Genomic DNA, 19,424 nt, shown 5'->3' on the forward strand with positions numbered 1-19,424 from the left:
GCAGTGCTACTGGTGCATGAACTTTAGGTGCTCTGTAATTCTGACAATTGTTAAAACTTCATATACCAATTAAAATGCCGTCTTAACGTGTTTTCATAAAAGGCATGGCTGTGTTTCCCCCAAAGCTGCAGTCAGAAATGGTAGGTGGGTGTAAGAAGAAACTCAATGGGACTGTGTGAAGCACATAAGAACTTTGTAAACCATCTGGTTTAGAACTTTAAACTATTTATAAAGGCATTTTGTTATGTTGAATTTATAACGCAAACAATTTAAAACTAATAAAAATGTTCTGTCATTAGATACAGGTAGGTTGGAAGTGAACTTCGATCAATATAATGAAGGACAATTTTCTAACATAATCTATGTTTGTCCTGAGGCTATCAGTATTAGAAGATAAGATAGAAAGAGCAATATTTGTGTCAAAGGCAGGAAAAAACACATCTTGATTTCAGATCTCATACGGATTTGCAGCACTGGCGACTATTCTGAAAATACTTGTTCGCTGTAATAGTTTGTTTTCATCTCAGGAAAGAAGAAATGCATATCCTTTTCACGACAATACTAAAATAGCCCTTTAACAAAACTAATCTGCTGATATTACAGTAGAGGAAACTGATACCTAACAGTTCTCTGAATTCTTGGCACGTAAAATAAGTTCAGCATTTCAGCGACAGCCACGTTTTGTTCGGACAAGATCACGGTGTAAAATCATGCATTTCTCAGAGTGTTTTACCATTAAACAGGTTTTGAGTTGCCGTTTTTATAGAAGCTTCTTAATCGGGTTTTCATAACAGTATTTAGTCTCATGTTAAAGCTTACGTTCAGATTTTATCTATATTCTGAGAATATAAACGTAATCAGAATGCAATTAATGTTTCAATATTGCAAGTATAGTTTGTGAAATATTGATTTACAGAGAGCCTGACCCTGAAAACATTTACTGTAATGTTCTGATTGCTATTTTGATTAGTTTTGTTGATTTATCATTAATTTCTCCGATTGAGGTGGGTGGGATTGGGCCCTGAATTACAAAGGGACTCAAACTCTTCTTGAAATGCATAAAGGACAGGTTTCAAAACACCTGCTGTGACTCCCGAGGTATTTTGAAACTTTTTCTTCAATATTTAGTTTTCCTCGAGCTGCTGCTGCTGCTCAAATATTTGAAGGATAGAATTGTTACCGAAGTAGGTAGAATGACACTTTTTTTGACATAACTGCTAACAAGACTGCCTCTGCCTTGTCCTGGGGTTTATCTCAAGAAAGAGGTTCACCTGCAAATCTAGAACATGTCAGCTTTAATTAAATTGAATATTAAAAGCACAGTTCATCCGGTTGTTTTGTAATATTTTGTCTGTGGATCAGTAAGCATCATAGGGAAGGGGATCAGAGAGATCTAATAGGTTTTTTTTAATTTAACTGGAAAAATGTAATAAAAAAAAAAATCTGCATTTGTTTAAAAATGTCTATAAAGGCATCCAGCTTTATATCACTGAATACCTTTACAAGCAATATGTTATCAGAATGTCACTTTTATAGGGCTCCTGGAAGGCTGAGCTGACCTTTTCAGACAGTCGGACCTCATTTCATTAACGGGAACCCCCAAACACTTCTGCATCTCTTTCCCATTTAAAAACAAACAGTCAAAAGGGCCAATGTGAACAGAGAACTAATCAACGGAAAGATTTGCATTCAAGTTTGTTTGATTTGATGAAGCATAGAACTATTTTATTTATTGAAACTGTATTAATGTAATTAAAATAAATGGAAAATGCACTCTTTAGTTAATTAATATTTTAAGCTGTCTCTGAAGAATAGTACGCAGCTTGAATTTAGTTATCATTTTTAAAATGGAAGACAGATTAATTAGATTCAAATCTTAGCCAGAATGAAATCATTTTCTTAATAAAGCTAAGAGCTCTAGAATTTACTTGGAAGTAGAAAGTGTCTGGTGTCGATCTTCACAGATGAGCACGATGAGAAGGTAAGATGTCAAACTCCCTGAAGTTTAGTGGGTAAAATGCTGCTAAGTCCATTTCCAAATTACGGTCCTAGGTGTTGGGTTTATATATAAGCAAGCCGTGGTGTTTTCAAGGCACAGGGGCTCTGTCTCTTTCTTAATCCATGTATTCCTGAAGTTGAGGTAATTTGAAAAAAATGCGTATAAGAAGTTAGTAATTGGCAGAGATTTTTTGTTCATAGGAGTGAAGGAAGTTCAACTTTGATCTTAAGATCCTCGCAGACAGAAAATCTGTGGAGAATCCTCTGCAGCATACTCGGATTTGTATTTAATGAGCAAGGCTCCAAAGGATGTTAGATAAAACTTTCAAGCAAAACAACAAATGAGATTAAATGGCATTTTAGCTTTATCATACATCCTTTAAAAGAATGAAAATCTATTTCATGCTATACATTGTGCATGCATTTGCAGAAAAAAAGTGACTAAACTTACAATTGCAGACAGATTTTTAGTCAGAAATCAAGGCAAAAAGTTCAGCACCCAGTTACGAGGAACAGATTTTTAGGGAATCCTACCAAACATCGCTGCTTCTTAGAAAACAGGTTTGTTCTGTGCAAACTGCAAATATGTTTCCAGCATCATTCTCATTGAAATCACAAGATCCAGAATATTTTGAGTTTAGGCATTGTTCAAAGACAGCTCTTAAATTTAGATGAATGTTAATGCAAGTCTTGAAAATACTGGTATTTTAGATGCGCTGAAACCAGAGAAACTGTCTCAAAGTCATTTTTACTTTCGATTTCAAGTGTTTTCCAAGAAAAAGACATGAAACTCTCTAGAAGTTCTATACCAAAATGCTGCTGATGTCAGGGTGTTTTTTGTTTTCCCGTTTACAAATGCATTAAATTATATGAGAAAATTTATTTAGACCACCTACATGTAAGTTATTCAATTGAAAATGAGGTTTGATCAAGTACCAGTATTCACAAATAAAGGCTGTAACATCACTATGAAAACTTTAAAAACATTTAAAAACTTTTAAATTAGTAAACTACTGAACATTATTTCTGCCTGGTCACGCATCCTAAGTTTTTAATGAATAGCTATTAACTGAACTGTGTTAAAATAATTTCTTCCTGTGACATAACTCACAAAGATATTTACCATCCCTTCAAAGGTTGTATTTAGCATGTGATAAAATATGAATTACATAAAAATAAAAGTATTCTGAGTTTCACTAAAAATTTCTCAAAATTTCACAGTTAAAAAAATGTGTTTTAAATAGCATTTTGCTGTCTCCTGACGCTTTTGGCCAGTCAATTTAACGTTCAACCAGTTCAGTCCCTGTCAGTTCTGAAAAGATGCAATGTTTGCTCAGGAAATCATAATTAATATATTTGTAAATAAGAAATATAAACTACACAGCTAATGGATGTATTTATCAGTTTCAGACAGTTCATTAGAAGGATCAATATGCAAACACACGTGTCCTTTTAATGAAATCTCTTGGCGGGTTCATTTATCTTTCAACTTAAGTAATACAGGTTAGTGAGCAAATTACGTGTGCGACGGCTCTTACTGGAGCAGGGTAATATTAGACGCAGAAGTGTGCTATCAGACCGACAAAGTAATAAGTTGATACCGCGCGGTAAAACTGTAGCTGATTAAATGTTTGGAGAAGCCAAGTTTGTGTTCGTCTGTGGGAACGAGAAGGAACTTCCGTGGGCAGAAGGCAGGTAGGAGCGTGAGGACCTCTCCCTGCTCCCCAGGAACCTTATTGTCAAAAAAATGGTGTCGATGTAAACAGCATCTTCCTCCACCGGCGACGGGGAGGGTCGGTGCGGGGGGGTGGGTGGCGGGGGGTGACCTACGGCACAGCTACTCTGCGCTTTCGGAATATGGCAGGGCGACCCTGAGCGCGGTGCTGGTGGTGACACTTTCGGCGCTGTCCTGTAGGTTTCAGTGAAGTGTCGCTCTGGGGCGGGGGATGCTCTGGGGATACGGGCTGCCGCCGCCCCCCCTTGGCTTCCCGGACAGGCCGTGTCCTTACCAAGGCGCGGGCTTCGGAGGGGCGCTGGGCGGAGGAATACTAACGGGGGGAGGGCGAGGGAAAGAGGGGAAAAAAAAAAAGGAAAAGCTACGTGGGGTTGCTGCAGTGTCACCGGGAAAGCCGCGGGGAGCCCGAGCCGACCTCTCCCTCCGGGAAGGCAGCGGGCCGTGCCCCCGACGGCTGCCGGTGCGGCGGGGGGGAGTGAGGAAGGGGGCGGCCCGGTCCGCCCCGTCCATCCCATCCCACCCCATCTCATCCCACCCCCGCACGCCGCCCCCACCGCACTGTCCCGCCGCCGCCGGGGCCGCCCCGCGGCTGGGGAACAGGCGGGGCGGGGGGGTCCCCTCGTGGGCGGGGGAGGCGGTGGGGGAGGGAAACAGCTCCCCCTCCCTGATTTGCGGTTTTCTCGGCTCAGGAGGGTTTTGCGCGGGGTGGGGGGGGGGCGGACACGCAGGGGCTGCCACCGCCCGAGGCGGGGGAGGCTGGGGCTCGGCGGCGGCGGCAGGGGGGCGGGCTGGCTCTGGGCTGCAGAGAGGAAGGGGAAGGGGAAAGGGAAGGGGAAGGGGAAAGGGAAAGGGAAAGGGAAAGGGAAAGGGAAAGGGAAAGGGAAGGGGAAAGGGAAAGGGAAAGGGAAGGGGAAAGGGAAGGGGAAAGGGAAAGGGAAGGGAGGGTGCCTTCCGCCCCCCCACCGGCCAGAGGCGGGTCAGCTCTGCCCTGCTTGTCATCCCCAGCCGCAGGGGCAATGGGAAACAATGGGGAGAGGGAGGCGGGAGGGCGCTTCATCGGGGGAAGGGTGGTCTGAAGGGGCCTCCCAAGGACCTGTCACCTGCACCCGGCAGCTCCCCGCTCTGTCCCCGCTCGCTCTTGTCCCGCAGCCGGGGCACTCCGCAGGCAGATGCTTCGGGGGTGCCCCCGCAGCGTGTTTGGGGGAGACGGGGAAGACCGCGGGGTTTCGTTATGAGGGTCGGTGCTGCCCCGGGCACTTGCGCGGAAAAGCGGCTCTAACTCGGAGTTGTGGATGTGCAGCGCCGGGCACAGCCCGGCCCCGTTCGCCCGCAGCGGACACGCTCTCAGCAGTCCCTGCCGTGATTTATACAGCCGGGCTCCGCCACCGTCCCATGGCTGGTCGCAGGACACTGCTGCTTCCTAATTTCGTGGTTATTTGGAGAACCAGGACGGGAGGGGGAAAAGTTTGGACCACCTTTGCTTGTCGCTGTGTGATGGGTTGTTTTGGTTTGTTTTTTACGGAGGAAAGTGTTTTCAGGAAGAAACGTTGCGGGCTTCTTTGCTGTATTGTCATGCAAATGATCTTTAGGTTTTCTTTGCTTCCCTTGTTTGATTTTAATTTTGGCTTTCCGTCATTGTTCTGCCCTCCGCTTCCATCTTGTAGGGTGGCACTAAAACAAAAAAAAAAATAAAATGAAGAAAGGAAAAGAAAAAAAAAAAAAGATGGGGGGACGAATAAAAAAAAATCAACCAAAAAAAAAAAAACCCGAAGCAAAAGCAAAACACCCCCCCACATCATCCACAACAGAAACCCCCAGCAGCTTTTCCAAATGAGTGACACAGCCCGTGTCCATTCATCGCCTCACTCCGGCGAAGGGTTTCTGCACAGCCCAGACCTCCTTAGCCAATTGCTGCCAGCAACATGTGGAGGGGAGGCATCGCTATAGCAACCGGTGGATGGGCCATGTGCGGCAGCCGGCAGGGGCTGCCACCGGCCCGATATAAGGAGGGCAGAGCCGGGCCGCGCCGGCATCCTCCACCCGCGCCCGCGCCCCGCGGGGACCGCCCGGGGACACCGGCTCTCCCCGCCCCGCCGCGCCGCGCCGGGAGGCGGCCGCGGGGCTGCCAGCAGCGCTTGTGGCTGCCGCCGCCTTTGTCTGCGCCGAGGAGGGGAGTGGGGAAGGGGGAAAGGAGCGGAGGGGGCGGGGGGGGAGGGGAAAGTTTTGGCACCGGAGGAGGATTGATAGAGCCCGCCGAGGTGCGCTGAGCCCTCCCGGGGAGGAGCCCGTCCCGGCACGCCGGCTGCGGCGCCATGGCAGCAGGTAAATGCGGCGGAGGACCGGGGGGGTGGGGGCGGAATGCGGGGCGGGGGGAGCGCCGTGTTTCGAGGCGGCCCGGCCAGGGCCAGCGGGGGAGCGGGGTGTGGGGGCGGGCGGGATGGGGGGCAAGCGCTGCCGCCGTCCGCTCCGTCGGGCCGGGCCGGGCCGGGCCGGGTCTCCGCGACGGAGCTTGGGCGGAGGAAGGGCCGCTTCTCCTCCCCCCGGCCCCGCGGCCGCGGCTCCCAGAGCCCCCGGCCGAGCGATACCTCGGGACCGTCAAAGGGGAGGAGGGCGGAAGGGGGCAGCGGGCCCGGCGGGGCGAGGACGTGCCCTTCCCGCTCCCCTCGGCTCGGTGCCCCGCGGAAGGTGCGCAGAGGCGGCCGCCGGGGTCCCGTCCCCGGGCGGGGGTGGACCGGGAGCCGCGGGGCCCGGCGAGACGGGGCGGCTGCGGCGCTGACGGGGCCTCCGGCTCTGCCAGCGGGTTACCGAGGGACGGCTCGCTTGTTGGCAGTTTAAGGGCGCTTTATCTAATCCCTAAATTATGTGCCTTCAGCATCGGCATTAGATCAGCGCTGGCACTACGGCTTGTGTTTCTCTTGCTTGCCGAAGATATTTGATTAAGCTCGGCTGTCGCTGACCGTCCTCTTTGGCTCGGGCTCTGACACTTTGTGACTTGGACCTGCCGAGTCCTTCTATTTATCTGTTTCCCTCTGGCTTGCAAAGCCTGGGCTGAGGAGGAAACCTGCTTCCCGGCGCTCCCATTCTGCTGCTTTCCCCCTAGTAGCTCCTGAGTCCTTTAGAGATGGGAATCGAAGTTTCTTCACCATGGTGGCTCCACACCTTCCTCTTCTTGCTGCCACCCCAGAGGCGCCCTGCGCGGCTTCGGGCGGAACGGGCCACGCTTCTCCATCTCCGGCTCGCCTACCTCCTCCACAGGCATGGATGTGGCTGTCCAGTTTCCTGAGTTGTGTGTTATCCCTACAGCGTCTCACTGATGCTGTAGGCTTTTGTGCCATGCTTTTTAACTAAATGTCGGCTTAAAAAAAATACCCAGATCCTCAGGAAAATCTTGAAGCTCTCTAATTTCCTCTTTTGCATCCTTATTCCTTCCATGCCACAAACTTCTTTGGGGTTCTTGGACATTTTGGCATTTCGGCATCACCTTGTAGTGGGATTCAGGATAATAGCTATAATTTCTCGTAACTCTAACCAGAAACTTCACTTCTGTTTGCCTTTAGGAAGCCAGAAGGAAATATCTACCATTGATCAAGGGATCTTTGAACTCGCTGAATTCTTGATTGTATTCAGTCATTGTTCGTGGTATTAATCCTACTAAAAGGTATAGAGACGCTCCAGAGTGCTTTGTGGTGTTGAAGGTTGTGGAAAGATCATTGTACCCCTACAGATGAATAGATCTGTGGCTCTTGCAGTGACCTTTCTCAGTGATTTGAATAAGCTGCAGTTCCCAGAAATCCATCTGCCTTTTGTGTTTGTCGATTTGTCTAATCTTTCCGACCCCTAAAAGAAGCAAAAAAGTACCTTCCCATCCGATTTCATCCTCCCAAGTAAAAGCGTTAAATTGACCTCATTTCAGGTGATGAACTGACATCTGCTGAAAGTGAGCCTGGCATCAGGCGAGCTTTCCGGGGTGGTTGTGAAGAGGGAGGCAGAGGACAGTGGCCCCAGAAACCTCTTACTAACTCTAAAGATAGTACCTTAAAACACCAACAAGTAGCCTGGACCATACAGCTGGGGAGCGCAGCGCTGAACGCAAGAAACACTGTATGCACTGAAGGTGAACATCCCCAGGCCCTGCTGCCCCACTCTCACCTGACTGGGAAGCATGAAGTAGGGGAGGAGATGCAGGAATCAAAACCGAGGGAGATGCCGCTTTCCCTTCTGTTTGCTTTCTTATTTTACTAAAGGAAAAAACAAAACAAAACCAAAAACCCCGTAGGTTTCCTGGGGACAGATGAGGGTAGCCAGGCTCCTCCTGATGTAAACTGTTTCTCTGGTTTTCTAGCAATCTATCAAAACTTAACCAGCATAGTGTATCTCAACCTATGTCTCAGATAACCTTACAGAGGGAAATTACTAGATGTGAACTGAAGTTTAGATATATTTAAGCGAGCAGACATACACAGATGTGTGTGTATATATATATGAATACATATTTTATATATATATCTCCGTACACACCCACACACATCCCTTTCTTTGTGCTTTCTATATTAAGGAAATAATACACGTATCCTTTATGGTTTGTTTTAATGTCAGTGACTGCGACTATTAGCAAAGGATCCTCTTAAAAAAAAAAAACCCAAAACCTGATGAACTAAAACTTATTTTAGTGAAGTTTATTTTTAAGAATAATGATTTTCTTGTAGAATTCTTTTCTTCTGCCTAGGCACTTTCTTCCCTCCTTGAATGGCAGATTTGCAAGTACAATTTCATCTGCACAGAGGAACAATAGCTTTCAGTTGCACAAAGGATTTCTCCCACCCTGAATCCAAACCACAATGCCTCTTGCTCTGATAATAGCTTCTGAAAAGATTTTGTAATGCACAGAATTAATACATGATTATTTCCACCTCACTTCTCTCATTTATTAGATTCTATAGTGAATTCCAAATTAAAAATAGCACCTCTTGGAGTTTTTTTAACATTCTAATATTTTGAAACAAATCATATTCTGAAGTTCATCTTTTTGCCCATATTTACTAAGAAATCTGCATTTTTTTATTACTGCTCAGAAACAAAACTGTCTAATACAAATGTAAGAATCAAGGCATGAAAAAATTGCAAAAAAATTCTAATGTCAAGTTGTTTAAAATGAATCGTAGTGATTTTTCCTTTGCAAACTGGAAGAGAGGTCGGCTGCAGCAACTGGCAAACCTGGTTTTAAATCAGGAATTTCTTTTTAAGTTTATGAAGCAAAACAAAACCTCAACTTCAGTTAGAGTTTTGCTTCAGAATCAGGCCCTGTGTCCTAAAGCAAATAATGAAGTGTAATTCTGCTGAGGCATCTGGAAGGTGAGCTTTCACATCACTGCGTGGGGAGCTCCTCTCTGCTCTTGCAAAGACTTTCTCCCACACTTCCAACATAGGTGTGAGAACTTATTTACATGAAAGCGTACATTAAATATTTACTGACATTTGCCTGGAATTTGTTTGAAATGTCGGCTGTTCTGCTGCATCATGGGATGACACCATGGAACGGGACACTGCTCTTTGATTAGAACAGTGATTTGTGACTCCAGTGTTATGGCTGCTCTAGTTACTGACTCACTTCTGGGTGTATATAAAATGTGTTCTGTCGAGGGACTGGGAAAGCCCACATGAGATCAGATCCTAAGCATTTTTTCTTCATTCTTAAAAAACCCCAAAACTACCACAAACCCTGACAGAAGCGGTGTACTTCAAGCAAACACTGTTGAGTGTAAGTGCTAGGTGTGATGTTCTTCTCAGACAGGGTGAATCTTTGCCTTCTAGCATTTAAGCTCAGGCCAAGCTGTTTCAAAGCAAGGAAAGACAGGCTGAACATCTCCAAAGCCTCTGTACTTAGAGTCACTTCCTAAGCCATCCATTTAGGAATTGGTTGTTTTTCCTTCCCTGGGACTCTGTGTACTACACAATTTTCGGAGGAGAAAATAATTCAGAGGAATGTCAATATATTCTGTTATATAAAGTTTAAAAAAATGCATAGTTACATGTAGCTGAGTTTAATATTTAATTATGTGTAATTTATGTGGTCTATTTATTTGTTAAGCCTTGGGGGGGCGGGGGGGAGAAGGTGATTTGTTTTTCTTGTTATGCAACAGCTATTGTTCCCCTTCCACCCCAGGCACACGCACCATGGCAGCCCCAACCAGCACAGGGAGAGGTGTTCTGCTTTAAAAGACATCCGCCTGTAAATGTCAAATTCATAAATATTTAAACATTTTTCTTTCAATTTCAAGTCAAGTCTGACAGGACGCCTCTAATTAACCCTGGGCTCCGTTTCAGGCTGAGGCCTTATTGCAGGGAAGAATGGGGGGTTTAGGTGTGGTGGGGAAATCTGCGCTCCTGACTGGGGGGGAAGTGAGGGGGAAGAGGGAGGGAGCTGGTAACTAACTCGTCGGGTTAATTTTTACCCGTTTCATAATTTGATGTTTGGTCAGACATCAAGCAGGACGGAAGGGCAGCGGGTTTATCCAAGTGAGTTGGGGGCAGTGGGGACTGTTTCCCGATGGGGCATGCCCGGGGGGGCCGGGCCCCGCTGCCCTTTGCGGCACTGGGCGTCCCCAGCCCGGGGCCCGGCAGAGCCGCCGCTGCGGGACCCGGAGCCGGGCGGGCGGGGCGTCGCCGTCGGCTTTACCCGGCGGTTTATGCGGGGTCGCGCAGCCGGCAGCAGTCCCCCATTCCGAGGGCGGCGTGGGGGCTGGCCGAGGTTGCCCTGAGCACCCACCCCCACGGAGGCAGGGAGGGGAGAGGGGAACCCTCCGGGCCCCGACGGCAGCGGCTCCGGAGCTGCTCCCCGTGAAGCGAGAGGGAGGAAGGAGCGGGGAGAAGGGCCGGCGGCCGCACGGCAGAGCCCCTCTCCCTTCCCCGCCAGCCGCCCCGACGCGGGGGGGGCACCGCCGGGCGGCCGCGCAGGCGGGGAGCGGCGGGCAGCGGCCGAGCCCCTTCGCCCCTTCCCTCCCGCTGGGGGGTCGCCGTCCCCTTCCAGGGCACGGGGGGTCGGGGCCGGGGCCGGTCCCCAAGACGTGTAGGGGGTTTGCAAACCCTCGCCTGCCTGGAGCCCGTCGCTAGGGACACGGCTACACGGGCTCCCCACGGGAGATGCTTACCGGGGTGTAAACAATGCTGAACACCCCACGGAAGGTTCCAAACTCTTCCCCGTGTTTCACGTTATCGGGTAAAGCCGTGCGGGGTGTCTCGGCGAGCACTTCTTTTGTTAAGGGCAGCCAGGTCCGGGGGCGGCGACCCCAGCTCTGTGGGGAAAACTGCCCGGCAAAGTTGGAAGCGACATCTAAAATCACTATAACTACCGGGGGAGAAAGGCAAAACACGCTCTTTTCTCTCCCCCGTGTTTACTCGGGGCATTTGACAGCGCTTTGCTCCCGTCGTTTTCATTGTTTCTCTGGCATAGCCCTTTCCCCGGGTGCTTGTGCGGCTCTTTCACACGGCCACCGGAGAAGGAAAAACCGTTTAAAACGGCGGTTGCGAAAGCAGAGAGAGCAGAGATTGAGGCGCAGTGCCCGAAACGGCCCGCCAGCCTCTTTCTTCCCGCCGGCGGCGGCGGTGCCCCTGCGCGCAGCCGGGACCCGGGGCGCCCCGGGGAGCGGGGCCGGCCCGCGGGGGGTCCCGGGGCTGGGGGACAGACGGGGGGAGCTTGTCCCCGCCTCGCTGATGGGAGGCCAAACGCCGCGGCGAGGCGGATTAAGGTCCCGGGGCGCAGCTCTTGGGGGGTGGGGGGGTGGGGGGGTGGCACTTTGGCGGGAGTTGCCTATTTAGATGCAGATTGCGACCTCCGGCCCCGAGGGGACGGCGGCCTTTCAGGGGGATGCTAATGGCAGAGCGCAGCAGCCCTTTACCCCCCCGGGCCCCAGGGCCGAGCTGCGAGCAGGCGGCGGCTGCCGTCGGTGCTGCCCCTCCCGGGTCTGCTTTGCAAGCCCCCCCCCGTCCCGCCCGGTGCGGAGGGCGGGCGGTGCTGCGGGCGGGGGCCGCTCTCCCCCCGGGGCAGGTGCCGCGCCGGGGGCGGGGAGGGGGGGGACGCGGGGAGGCGGCTCCGCAGCCCCTCTCGGGGCCGGGGCGGCAGTAGCGGTGGTAGGGGGGGACAGCCCCGTCCTCCTGGTGGCTGTTGGGATTTGGAGGAGGGGCCGGTTGCGGTTTAGGGGAGGGAGGGAGGGAGGGAGGCGGCGGGTCCGGCGGTGGCTGCGCGGGCGCGGAGGCGGGCGGTCCATGGCTGGCTCTGGGCGAGCCCAGCGCCCGCCCCCCCCGCGCCGCCGCCCGGGGTTTACAAACCCGGCAATCCTCCTCCGCTCGGCGCATCCAGGCAAGAAAATCCGGGAGTCTTATTGAACCTGCATTTCCATTAACTCAGCCTCAGCCCCGGCTAATCCGCAGCACTGAAGGCAAGGAGGCTAATTAATGACAAGCTTTTACAGTCAAGACCAGCGATAATTGCTTTGGTGGCCTTTATGATTACAAGATAAAAATGGACCGGGCCTGACATAAGAGCCACTGTGTACACTGCAAGACAGGAGGAAATTAAGAGCTGGCTAGCTGAATACGGAGCAGAAAATTACTAATAGAGGAGAGATAATGAATAGGCCGGCTAGGCATTCATGGGGAAAAATCCATTTTGTTACCACGCGAAATTAGGTGGTGGAAAGGAGTTTGCTAATTGTTCTCATCTTGTAGCAACCAGGACTGAGGCAGGGGCGTGCTTTTCAATTCATTTCCCTGGTAATTGTGAAAGGGGGAATGCAGGCCAAATGAGTCTTGCAGCAATTTGCGCGCCTGGTCTTTTCATTTTCATGTTGCGTTTTTAATTGTTGCTAATATAGCTTATAATGAAGCTAATGAGGGGAAATTATTGTACAACTTTTTAGCACATGGAGACAAGTGAAATGCACTAGAAGGATTCTCTCCTATTGCTGCAAAAATAATAGTAATCTGGAGGAGTTTGGAACTATCGGGCTTTTTTATCCTTTTCCGTCTACAACAGACAACAGGAAGGACCGACACCTACTTTTTTATTATTATTATTTCTCTGTTGTTCCGTGTTTTATTTTTCACTCCAAGAAAAAAAAAAATACCGGATTTTCCCTTGCTGCCCCCCTCGCAGCCCCTGGCCCTGGATGCGGAGCTGCGGGGGGGCGTGCGGGGCGGCGCGGAGCTGCGGGGCGCTCCGCGGTGGTTGCGCGCAGCCAACGCGCCCGCCTACGCCTTTCGGTAGTTAAATGCGAGCCGCCGGGAGGGGAGGGGGGGGGGGCATGTCAGCAGCGCTGTCCCTGCCCGTCCGTTTGCCTCCATCCTTGGCTGAAAGTTAGCGCTGTTCTCCCCCGACGGGGGTCCGCCCCCACCCCAACTTCCCCCTCCGCGCTGCTCCGCGACCGCGCAACTCAGGCGCTGCCTCTCTCTCCTCCCCTGCAGAAAAACAACGTCCCGCCGCTCCCGCAGCGCGGGGAAGAGGCAGAGTCCGCCAAATTCCTCCTCCTCACCCTCCTCTCCCTCGCCTGCATCGCCGGGGTCCTGGCGGCGTCGGGGGTCGCCTACTGCCTCCGCCACCGCGCCCACCACCGCCTGAAGGAGAAGCTCTCGGCCCTGGGGGCCGACGCCGGCTCCGACGCCCCCGCTGCTTACCAGGTAAGGACCGAGCTGTCCTCCTCCGGCCCTGCTCCCCCCGGGGTGCGCGGCGGAGCCCGGGGAAAGGGGGGACGGGACACCCTGCTCGTATTGAGAGCCGAGGGGGTGGGTTTGTTTCCGACGCTTCCCCCCCCCCCCCCGCCCTCCCCTCGCTCCATTCATATTCCCGCGGATTCACTGTAGCAGCTTTTTATTGCTGGGTATTAATCTTGGCTATTCTGGTAGTTGCTGTAAATTCGTGTCTAATTAGAAACGTTAAAAAAAAAAAAGAAGAAAGAAAAAAAAAGCCCTTGCCATTGAAATTCTCTGAAAAATAACATTAATATCCATAATCTGTCACCCCTGCCACTATTAATAACAAAAAATCTTTAACATTTATGAGGAATGGATTGCACGGTTATCTGAAGATGTCTCTCTTTTTGAGTAATCGACTTCTTCAGGGTCTGATATGAAAAGAGCCTTTGACCCGATCTGTTGCCACCTTCTGCCATTATTCAGATAAAATGAAATCTAATGCTGATAGATGGGGAGGTGAATTAGGACTGGTTCTGGGAGAACAATGGTAGCAGATGTGTACCCAGTAATACGGGAGGACTGCAGTCAGATTTCCTGAAATAAATCAGAAACCTCGGGCTTTCTCTTTCAGTTTCAAAAGTATTGGGTGGGGAGGCACTCTGCATCTGCCTGAAGTTTGTTTTAGATCATGGCACTTATTTCTCCGCGTGTTATTGGTGTGGTAATGCATGTGTTATAGTCATATATCACACAGCCCTGGTCTCCTATCCCAAAATATTTGGAGTGTGACCAGGAAAAAGAATTCAAGAATGTGTAAACATTGTTGCCGTAGTATCCGTGTCTGCTGTGCACCCATAGGGTCTCGCTAATGGCACTCTTCTGTCAAGTTTTATTTTACCTTCTTGTTCTGCTTAGGATCAGACATCATGGCCTTTCTGTATTCTGGAGCTGAGATAGATTTAAATTGGCAGCTGGGAGTCATACGGGAATAAACTCATATTTCCTCGCAAAGTTTGGGTCTGCCTGTACCTCTTACATGTTAAAGATGTAACGTATTTAGTACGTCTCCATAGGCTGGGTCCAGGGAGATTGTAGTACAGAATGATAAATATGTATGTTTCTGTAACAATTAGTATCTTCAGGAGTGGTTTTGTTTTTCGGTTTAAATTGAATGTTTTCTCAAAAAAAAAATAATCTTTAAATTACTTTGCATCTTTAAATTTAATGACTTCAAAAGCAAAAGAGAGCAAGAGCATTTCCAGTGGAAAAAAGGAGTGTCCTTCAGGATAAAGTCTGAACAAAACAGCAGTTTGTCAAATCAGTTTTGGTGGCCAAAGAGACCATGGCCATAAATATTTTTGTTTGTTTTTAATAGGGAACTTGCGGTTGGCTTATTTAAACTGCGGAAGCGATAGGTAGTTTTTTTCTTCCATTACACGTGAATAGGAGAATTCTTTTTTTTTTTTTTAAAAAAAAAAGCCCTCCAGGTTCCAAAATCACACTTGAAACTGAATTTGTGATAATTAACAGGACAATCTTCCTACTGACAGCTCTAATTAATAGTATCTGTAATTAAAATCGTGCCCTTCCAGCAGGAAAATTGTTTGAATTTCTTGGAGTGACCTTTTTTGCCATTTCTCCTGGGAGTATAGTGGTTAAGTTGATATTGATTTTATAATGAGCTTTGGTTTGTTTAATAAGAATCTGTAATCCAGACACTAAATGAAATGTGTGCTTCATTTCTTCTTCCCAGATTTATATATATTTTAAAATCTTCCTAGTTAGAGCCGAGAGTGTCATTTTCTGTTTAAAAACAACAACGACGCTTTGAGGATGCTGCTGAGTTTTTCAATAGCAAGACTGTATTAATATTCTTTGTTCCTGACCTTTGAGCCCAGTCCTAACCACCTGACTTCTTAAACATTTCCATTGGTTTTTCAAGGGAACTGTAGTCATGAGTGGGAGGAAAAATGTTTTTCCTTAAATACAAAGGTTTCTAAGGGCTTGGCTCTCCTCCCGTGGAAGTAAATGGGAATTTTGCCATTTGTTTCAATGGCAGCAGTAGGAGGCCCCAGTATAGGCAGACAAAATACTCAGGCAGTCTTGCTGCCACTAAGTAGCATTTTATCAAAATGAATCACTGAGCCTGGTTCTGTATATAATAAACTATTCACGTGGATTGAAGAGAAATAGGATTGAGCCCTATTCGCGTCGTCAAAATCGCCTTATGTTGAGCTGTGTTAAATGTAATGGATAGCTGGTGTGATGCATGTTTTGGATAACATCAATTAGGTCTCAGAAAAGCATCAATTATCTTTTTCCTCATCTTCTCTGATACTCATAGGGGAATAATGTAACCCGTATTAATATGGGGGAAGAAAAAAGCAGATAGCTTTCAAAAAAACCCCTACTTTGTTCTCATCTGCTGAATGTTTCCCAAGTATCTACTCGGTTAACTCAGTGTTTTAAAAATATGAAATATTTCAGCAGCTGCTGCCACTAGACTTTAAAGCGCGATACTCCATTATGTTGCTGCTTACAGCTTAAGTGACAATTCAGATTACTTTTATTTTAATTTGAAGGGGGAGAAATTGGTTGGTATAAAAGGGCCTGGTGGCCTGATGTGATTCAGAGAGAACACCGAAATACCACTTTGATTCACATGCTTCTCAAAATGTCAGTGGTTTATATTTTCACATAAACAAGACTGACCTAAATTTTCATCGTTTAGCAGAAGCATTTTTCATCCTAACCCAGTTCAGCCGGGAGGGTTCATTCGGGGTTTTACTCCTTCCTTACTCACCCTGTGAACTTCGAAGAGTTTTTTCCCACAGCTGCCGTTGTGGTTTTTGGTTGGTGTTTTTTTTTGGTTTGGGTGTTGGGGTTTTTTTGTTTGTGTTGTTGGTTTTTTTTCTTTCTCGTGGAATACTAGCTTGAGAAGGGGAAAAGAGACAAATCATATTGTCAGGGAAATGGCAGGTTGGCTGTGAAGTCCATCCCCCCGCCCCACGCCTGTCATGCAACGTCACTGTCCCTGGGGCACTCACCTGCCAGCACCAGCAGTTCTTGTCTGAGCCCGCTTACCTCCTAGCATGAGTGTTTCTCCTGTAAGGGCACGTAGAAGTGACCAGGCTTGGGCAGAACGGCCAATGCTGTTTAAAAACTGAAGTGGGCAAATAAAAAAATCTCCGCGGGGCCCTCGATAAGCTGCCAAAGGGCCCGATGGCACTTGAGGAGGCTGCGGTGGGAGGCTGGTTCTTGGGGTGTTGGGTAAGGCAAGTAGCTGTCCTTCAAAGGGTTAAAGTAACCCTGTTGACAGGCTAAGTAAGGCTAGGAAGGGCAGATACACAATTGCAACTTCATTTATCTTTTGAATCCCCAAACAACAAAGTTACAGGCTGGTTTAATTAGCCAGTGGCTAAGGAGCTTTTCAAAATGAGCAGAAATAGCGTGCCTCAAAATGTTGCGTGTGTATAAAACACATTTTATACATAAAGGCGGATGATTTTTTGCGTCCCTTTTCAACACCTCTCCCGTCCTTTCAAATCACACGTGTGTAGTGATTAGATAAGTCGGTGGTTGCATTCAGGGATCACTAAAAAGAGGTTCTTGCTGCCTCGGCGCTGCCCCTGCGCATGCGCACACCTGCGCCCGTGTGTTTAATTGTTGCTCGCCTTGCTTTGATCTTCTTTGAAAAGCAAGTTTAGCATTCTGCAAGCCCACTCTCTGGTCCGGGAGATTAGGGCCGAAAGCGTTTTAGGAATTTTCAGCAGACGCTCTTTGATTTATTTCACAACACCGAGCAGATTTTCTTCATGCACTTTCGAGCCTTTAGAACGTAACCCAAAGAAAAAATGGGCATTCAGGCATCGGGGGCGGGCTGCAAGCAGGGCCACTAAGTGCACATCTTACTTGTCACCGCTCCCATTAGCAAGCAATTTATTAATGTAATGAGTGTGTGTTAGTGACTGCTACTATTTAGGGATGCTCTGTTTGAGTCAGGGTGATGTATTTGCGAGTCCGGCTGAACCCTGGCTTTTGACCCCCGTGTGGGGAGCGCTGGGTTGTGCGAGACGTTAAATCATCAGCATATTTTATACTTTGCGCTGCAGAAGTTTTCCATGAGCGTGGACTTCTGCATCACTGACAATGTGCTGCAAAACATCGCCCATAACGGAATTTAAAGGCAAAAGTTAAAATGGGCTGAAGCTGGTTTCACAGAAAGCCTGCCTTTTAATATTTTATGTCAGTAATGTTCTTTTTAATTTTCCTTCACCTCAGCCCAAAGAACTTCCTTTGAAAAATGAGGGGGCAAAGACCAAACAGTTTGCAATGAAGTTTCTTCTTAAACTGCCTGAAGTATTGAAGGCGACATGAGCCGTGCAGCGTCAGTGCTGCTGGATTACATCACCAGCTTTTTAAACTTGATCAAATAACTTGATTTGGCAGGCACATAATTGTAAATTACATGTTAAATTCTACATTATTACATGTATTATATTATATACAAATCATATATTCCTTTGTAAAATACAGTCTTATTAATTACATGATCCTTCTGTATTCGAAGCCCCTAAGAACTTCTCTGTGCTTTTACAGATTTCATCCTGCTGGTATTTTTGATTTGAGATGTTAAGAACACAGTATTTACAACAACTACAACAAATGTTTCTGCTGCAAATGTTTTAAAAGGCTCCAAGTGAAAAAATCCGCAGGAAACGTACTCTCTGCTTAACTATCCTGTCTGTTTTGTGTGTTTAAATACAGTTAATTCATTACCTCTAATACGGCTTCATCTTTTACAGTCTAGACTGGCTTTCACAAGCAAACATGTTATTCTAGTATAAGACCTTAACGTTACAGTAGTACTGCAGATCAGCTCCTTAGAAAATGGATTTTTGTGAAGTGAAATGGGGGGAAAAAAAAAAAAAAAGGAAAATTTTACTGTTCTTATTTATCAAGTTCTCGGTAATATTCAAATTACCGTCGGGATTGGGACCAAAGTAAGCTGGCAAACTGGGGATAACCAGTACGATGAAGTATTACCTCAGAGCTATATAAAACTCTCATTTTCAATGACCCTCGCTGCACTTACTTAAGCAAAGAAGTTGTCAGTGAGGATGAGGTATATTCAGTACATGAGTATTTAGTAAACAGTTCAGTAAGGAATACCTTTAGTAAGGATTTGGGGTAGATGAAAATGTTGCCTTAAGGCTGAATACTAAGAAGGGCTTGCTTGTGTTTTCTTCTGGGAAAACAAAGGACATAACGCATTTTTAATCTTTTCCTTTCCTGTGTCCTTATTAAAAGAGGAAAAAAAAAATCATCTCATGTGACTATGCAAAGCAACAGGACAAACTGTAATTGTTTGTAATAAAGCATACGCAGGGAGATATGTGTTTTAGAAGAGTCGTTCTTGTCCATTCCAGTCTGCTTATTGTGTATTATGTGAACAATTTTCTCTATCTTTAATTAGAATTTTGTCTTAAAATGAATTCTCAGGAACCTGCAAATACATTGTGTGTAATGTTGTTGCATAAACCACTGTACTTTAAGGTGAGACAGTTTTCACAACGTACAAAATGGATATTCTACACAATGGCCATGCATAGCAATCAAGGGAGAGAAGGGAGAAGTGGGGAGCGTTTTAAGGTGATTAGGAGAGAGCTTACCTTATGTTAAACACTTCCATTGAAGTCAGTGGATGGCCAGAGCAGAATGAGGCCAAACAGGAGGTGTACAAATATGGATTTAACTTTTAATCTGTTTTTTATCCAATTAGCGTTCAGAACAAACCACAATTCCTGTGGTGCAGTGGACTATTCAATGCCCTAACCTTGCTTCCTGCGGTAGCCGTAAAATAGAGTTAAATGGTAGTAATGTTATGTATGAATTTATAAATCAGCAGAAATTTATCAAACATGCCTGTTTGATAAATTGGAGTATAAATAAATAAATAGGGGTATGTTATCCATCATGCCCCTAGCATTTAAAATCAACTTCA

General features: G+C 47.5%; 1 protein-coding gene across 1 annotated transcript in view; it reads left to right on the top strand.

Moving 5' to 3' along the window:
• The window catches only part of PTPRN2 (protein tyrosine phosphatase receptor type N2), a 663,063-nt gene that overhangs the window by 541,893 nt on the left and 101,746 nt on the right, over positions 1-19,424 (top strand). Inside the window, exon 16 of the mRNA XM_054190602.1 lies at positions 13,193-13,405. Within this exon, the coding sequence (XP_054046577.1) occupies positions 13,193-13,405 (213 nt within the window). The remainder of the gene's footprint in view (positions 1-13,192; positions 13,406-19,424) is intronic.

Source organism: Rissa tridactyla, chromosome 2, assembly GCF_028500815.1.
Source record: "Rissa tridactyla isolate bRisTri1 chromosome 2, bRisTri1.patW.cur.20221130, whole genome shotgun sequence".
Taxonomy (NCBI): domain Eukaryota; kingdom Metazoa; phylum Chordata; class Aves; order Charadriiformes; family Laridae; genus Rissa; species Rissa tridactyla.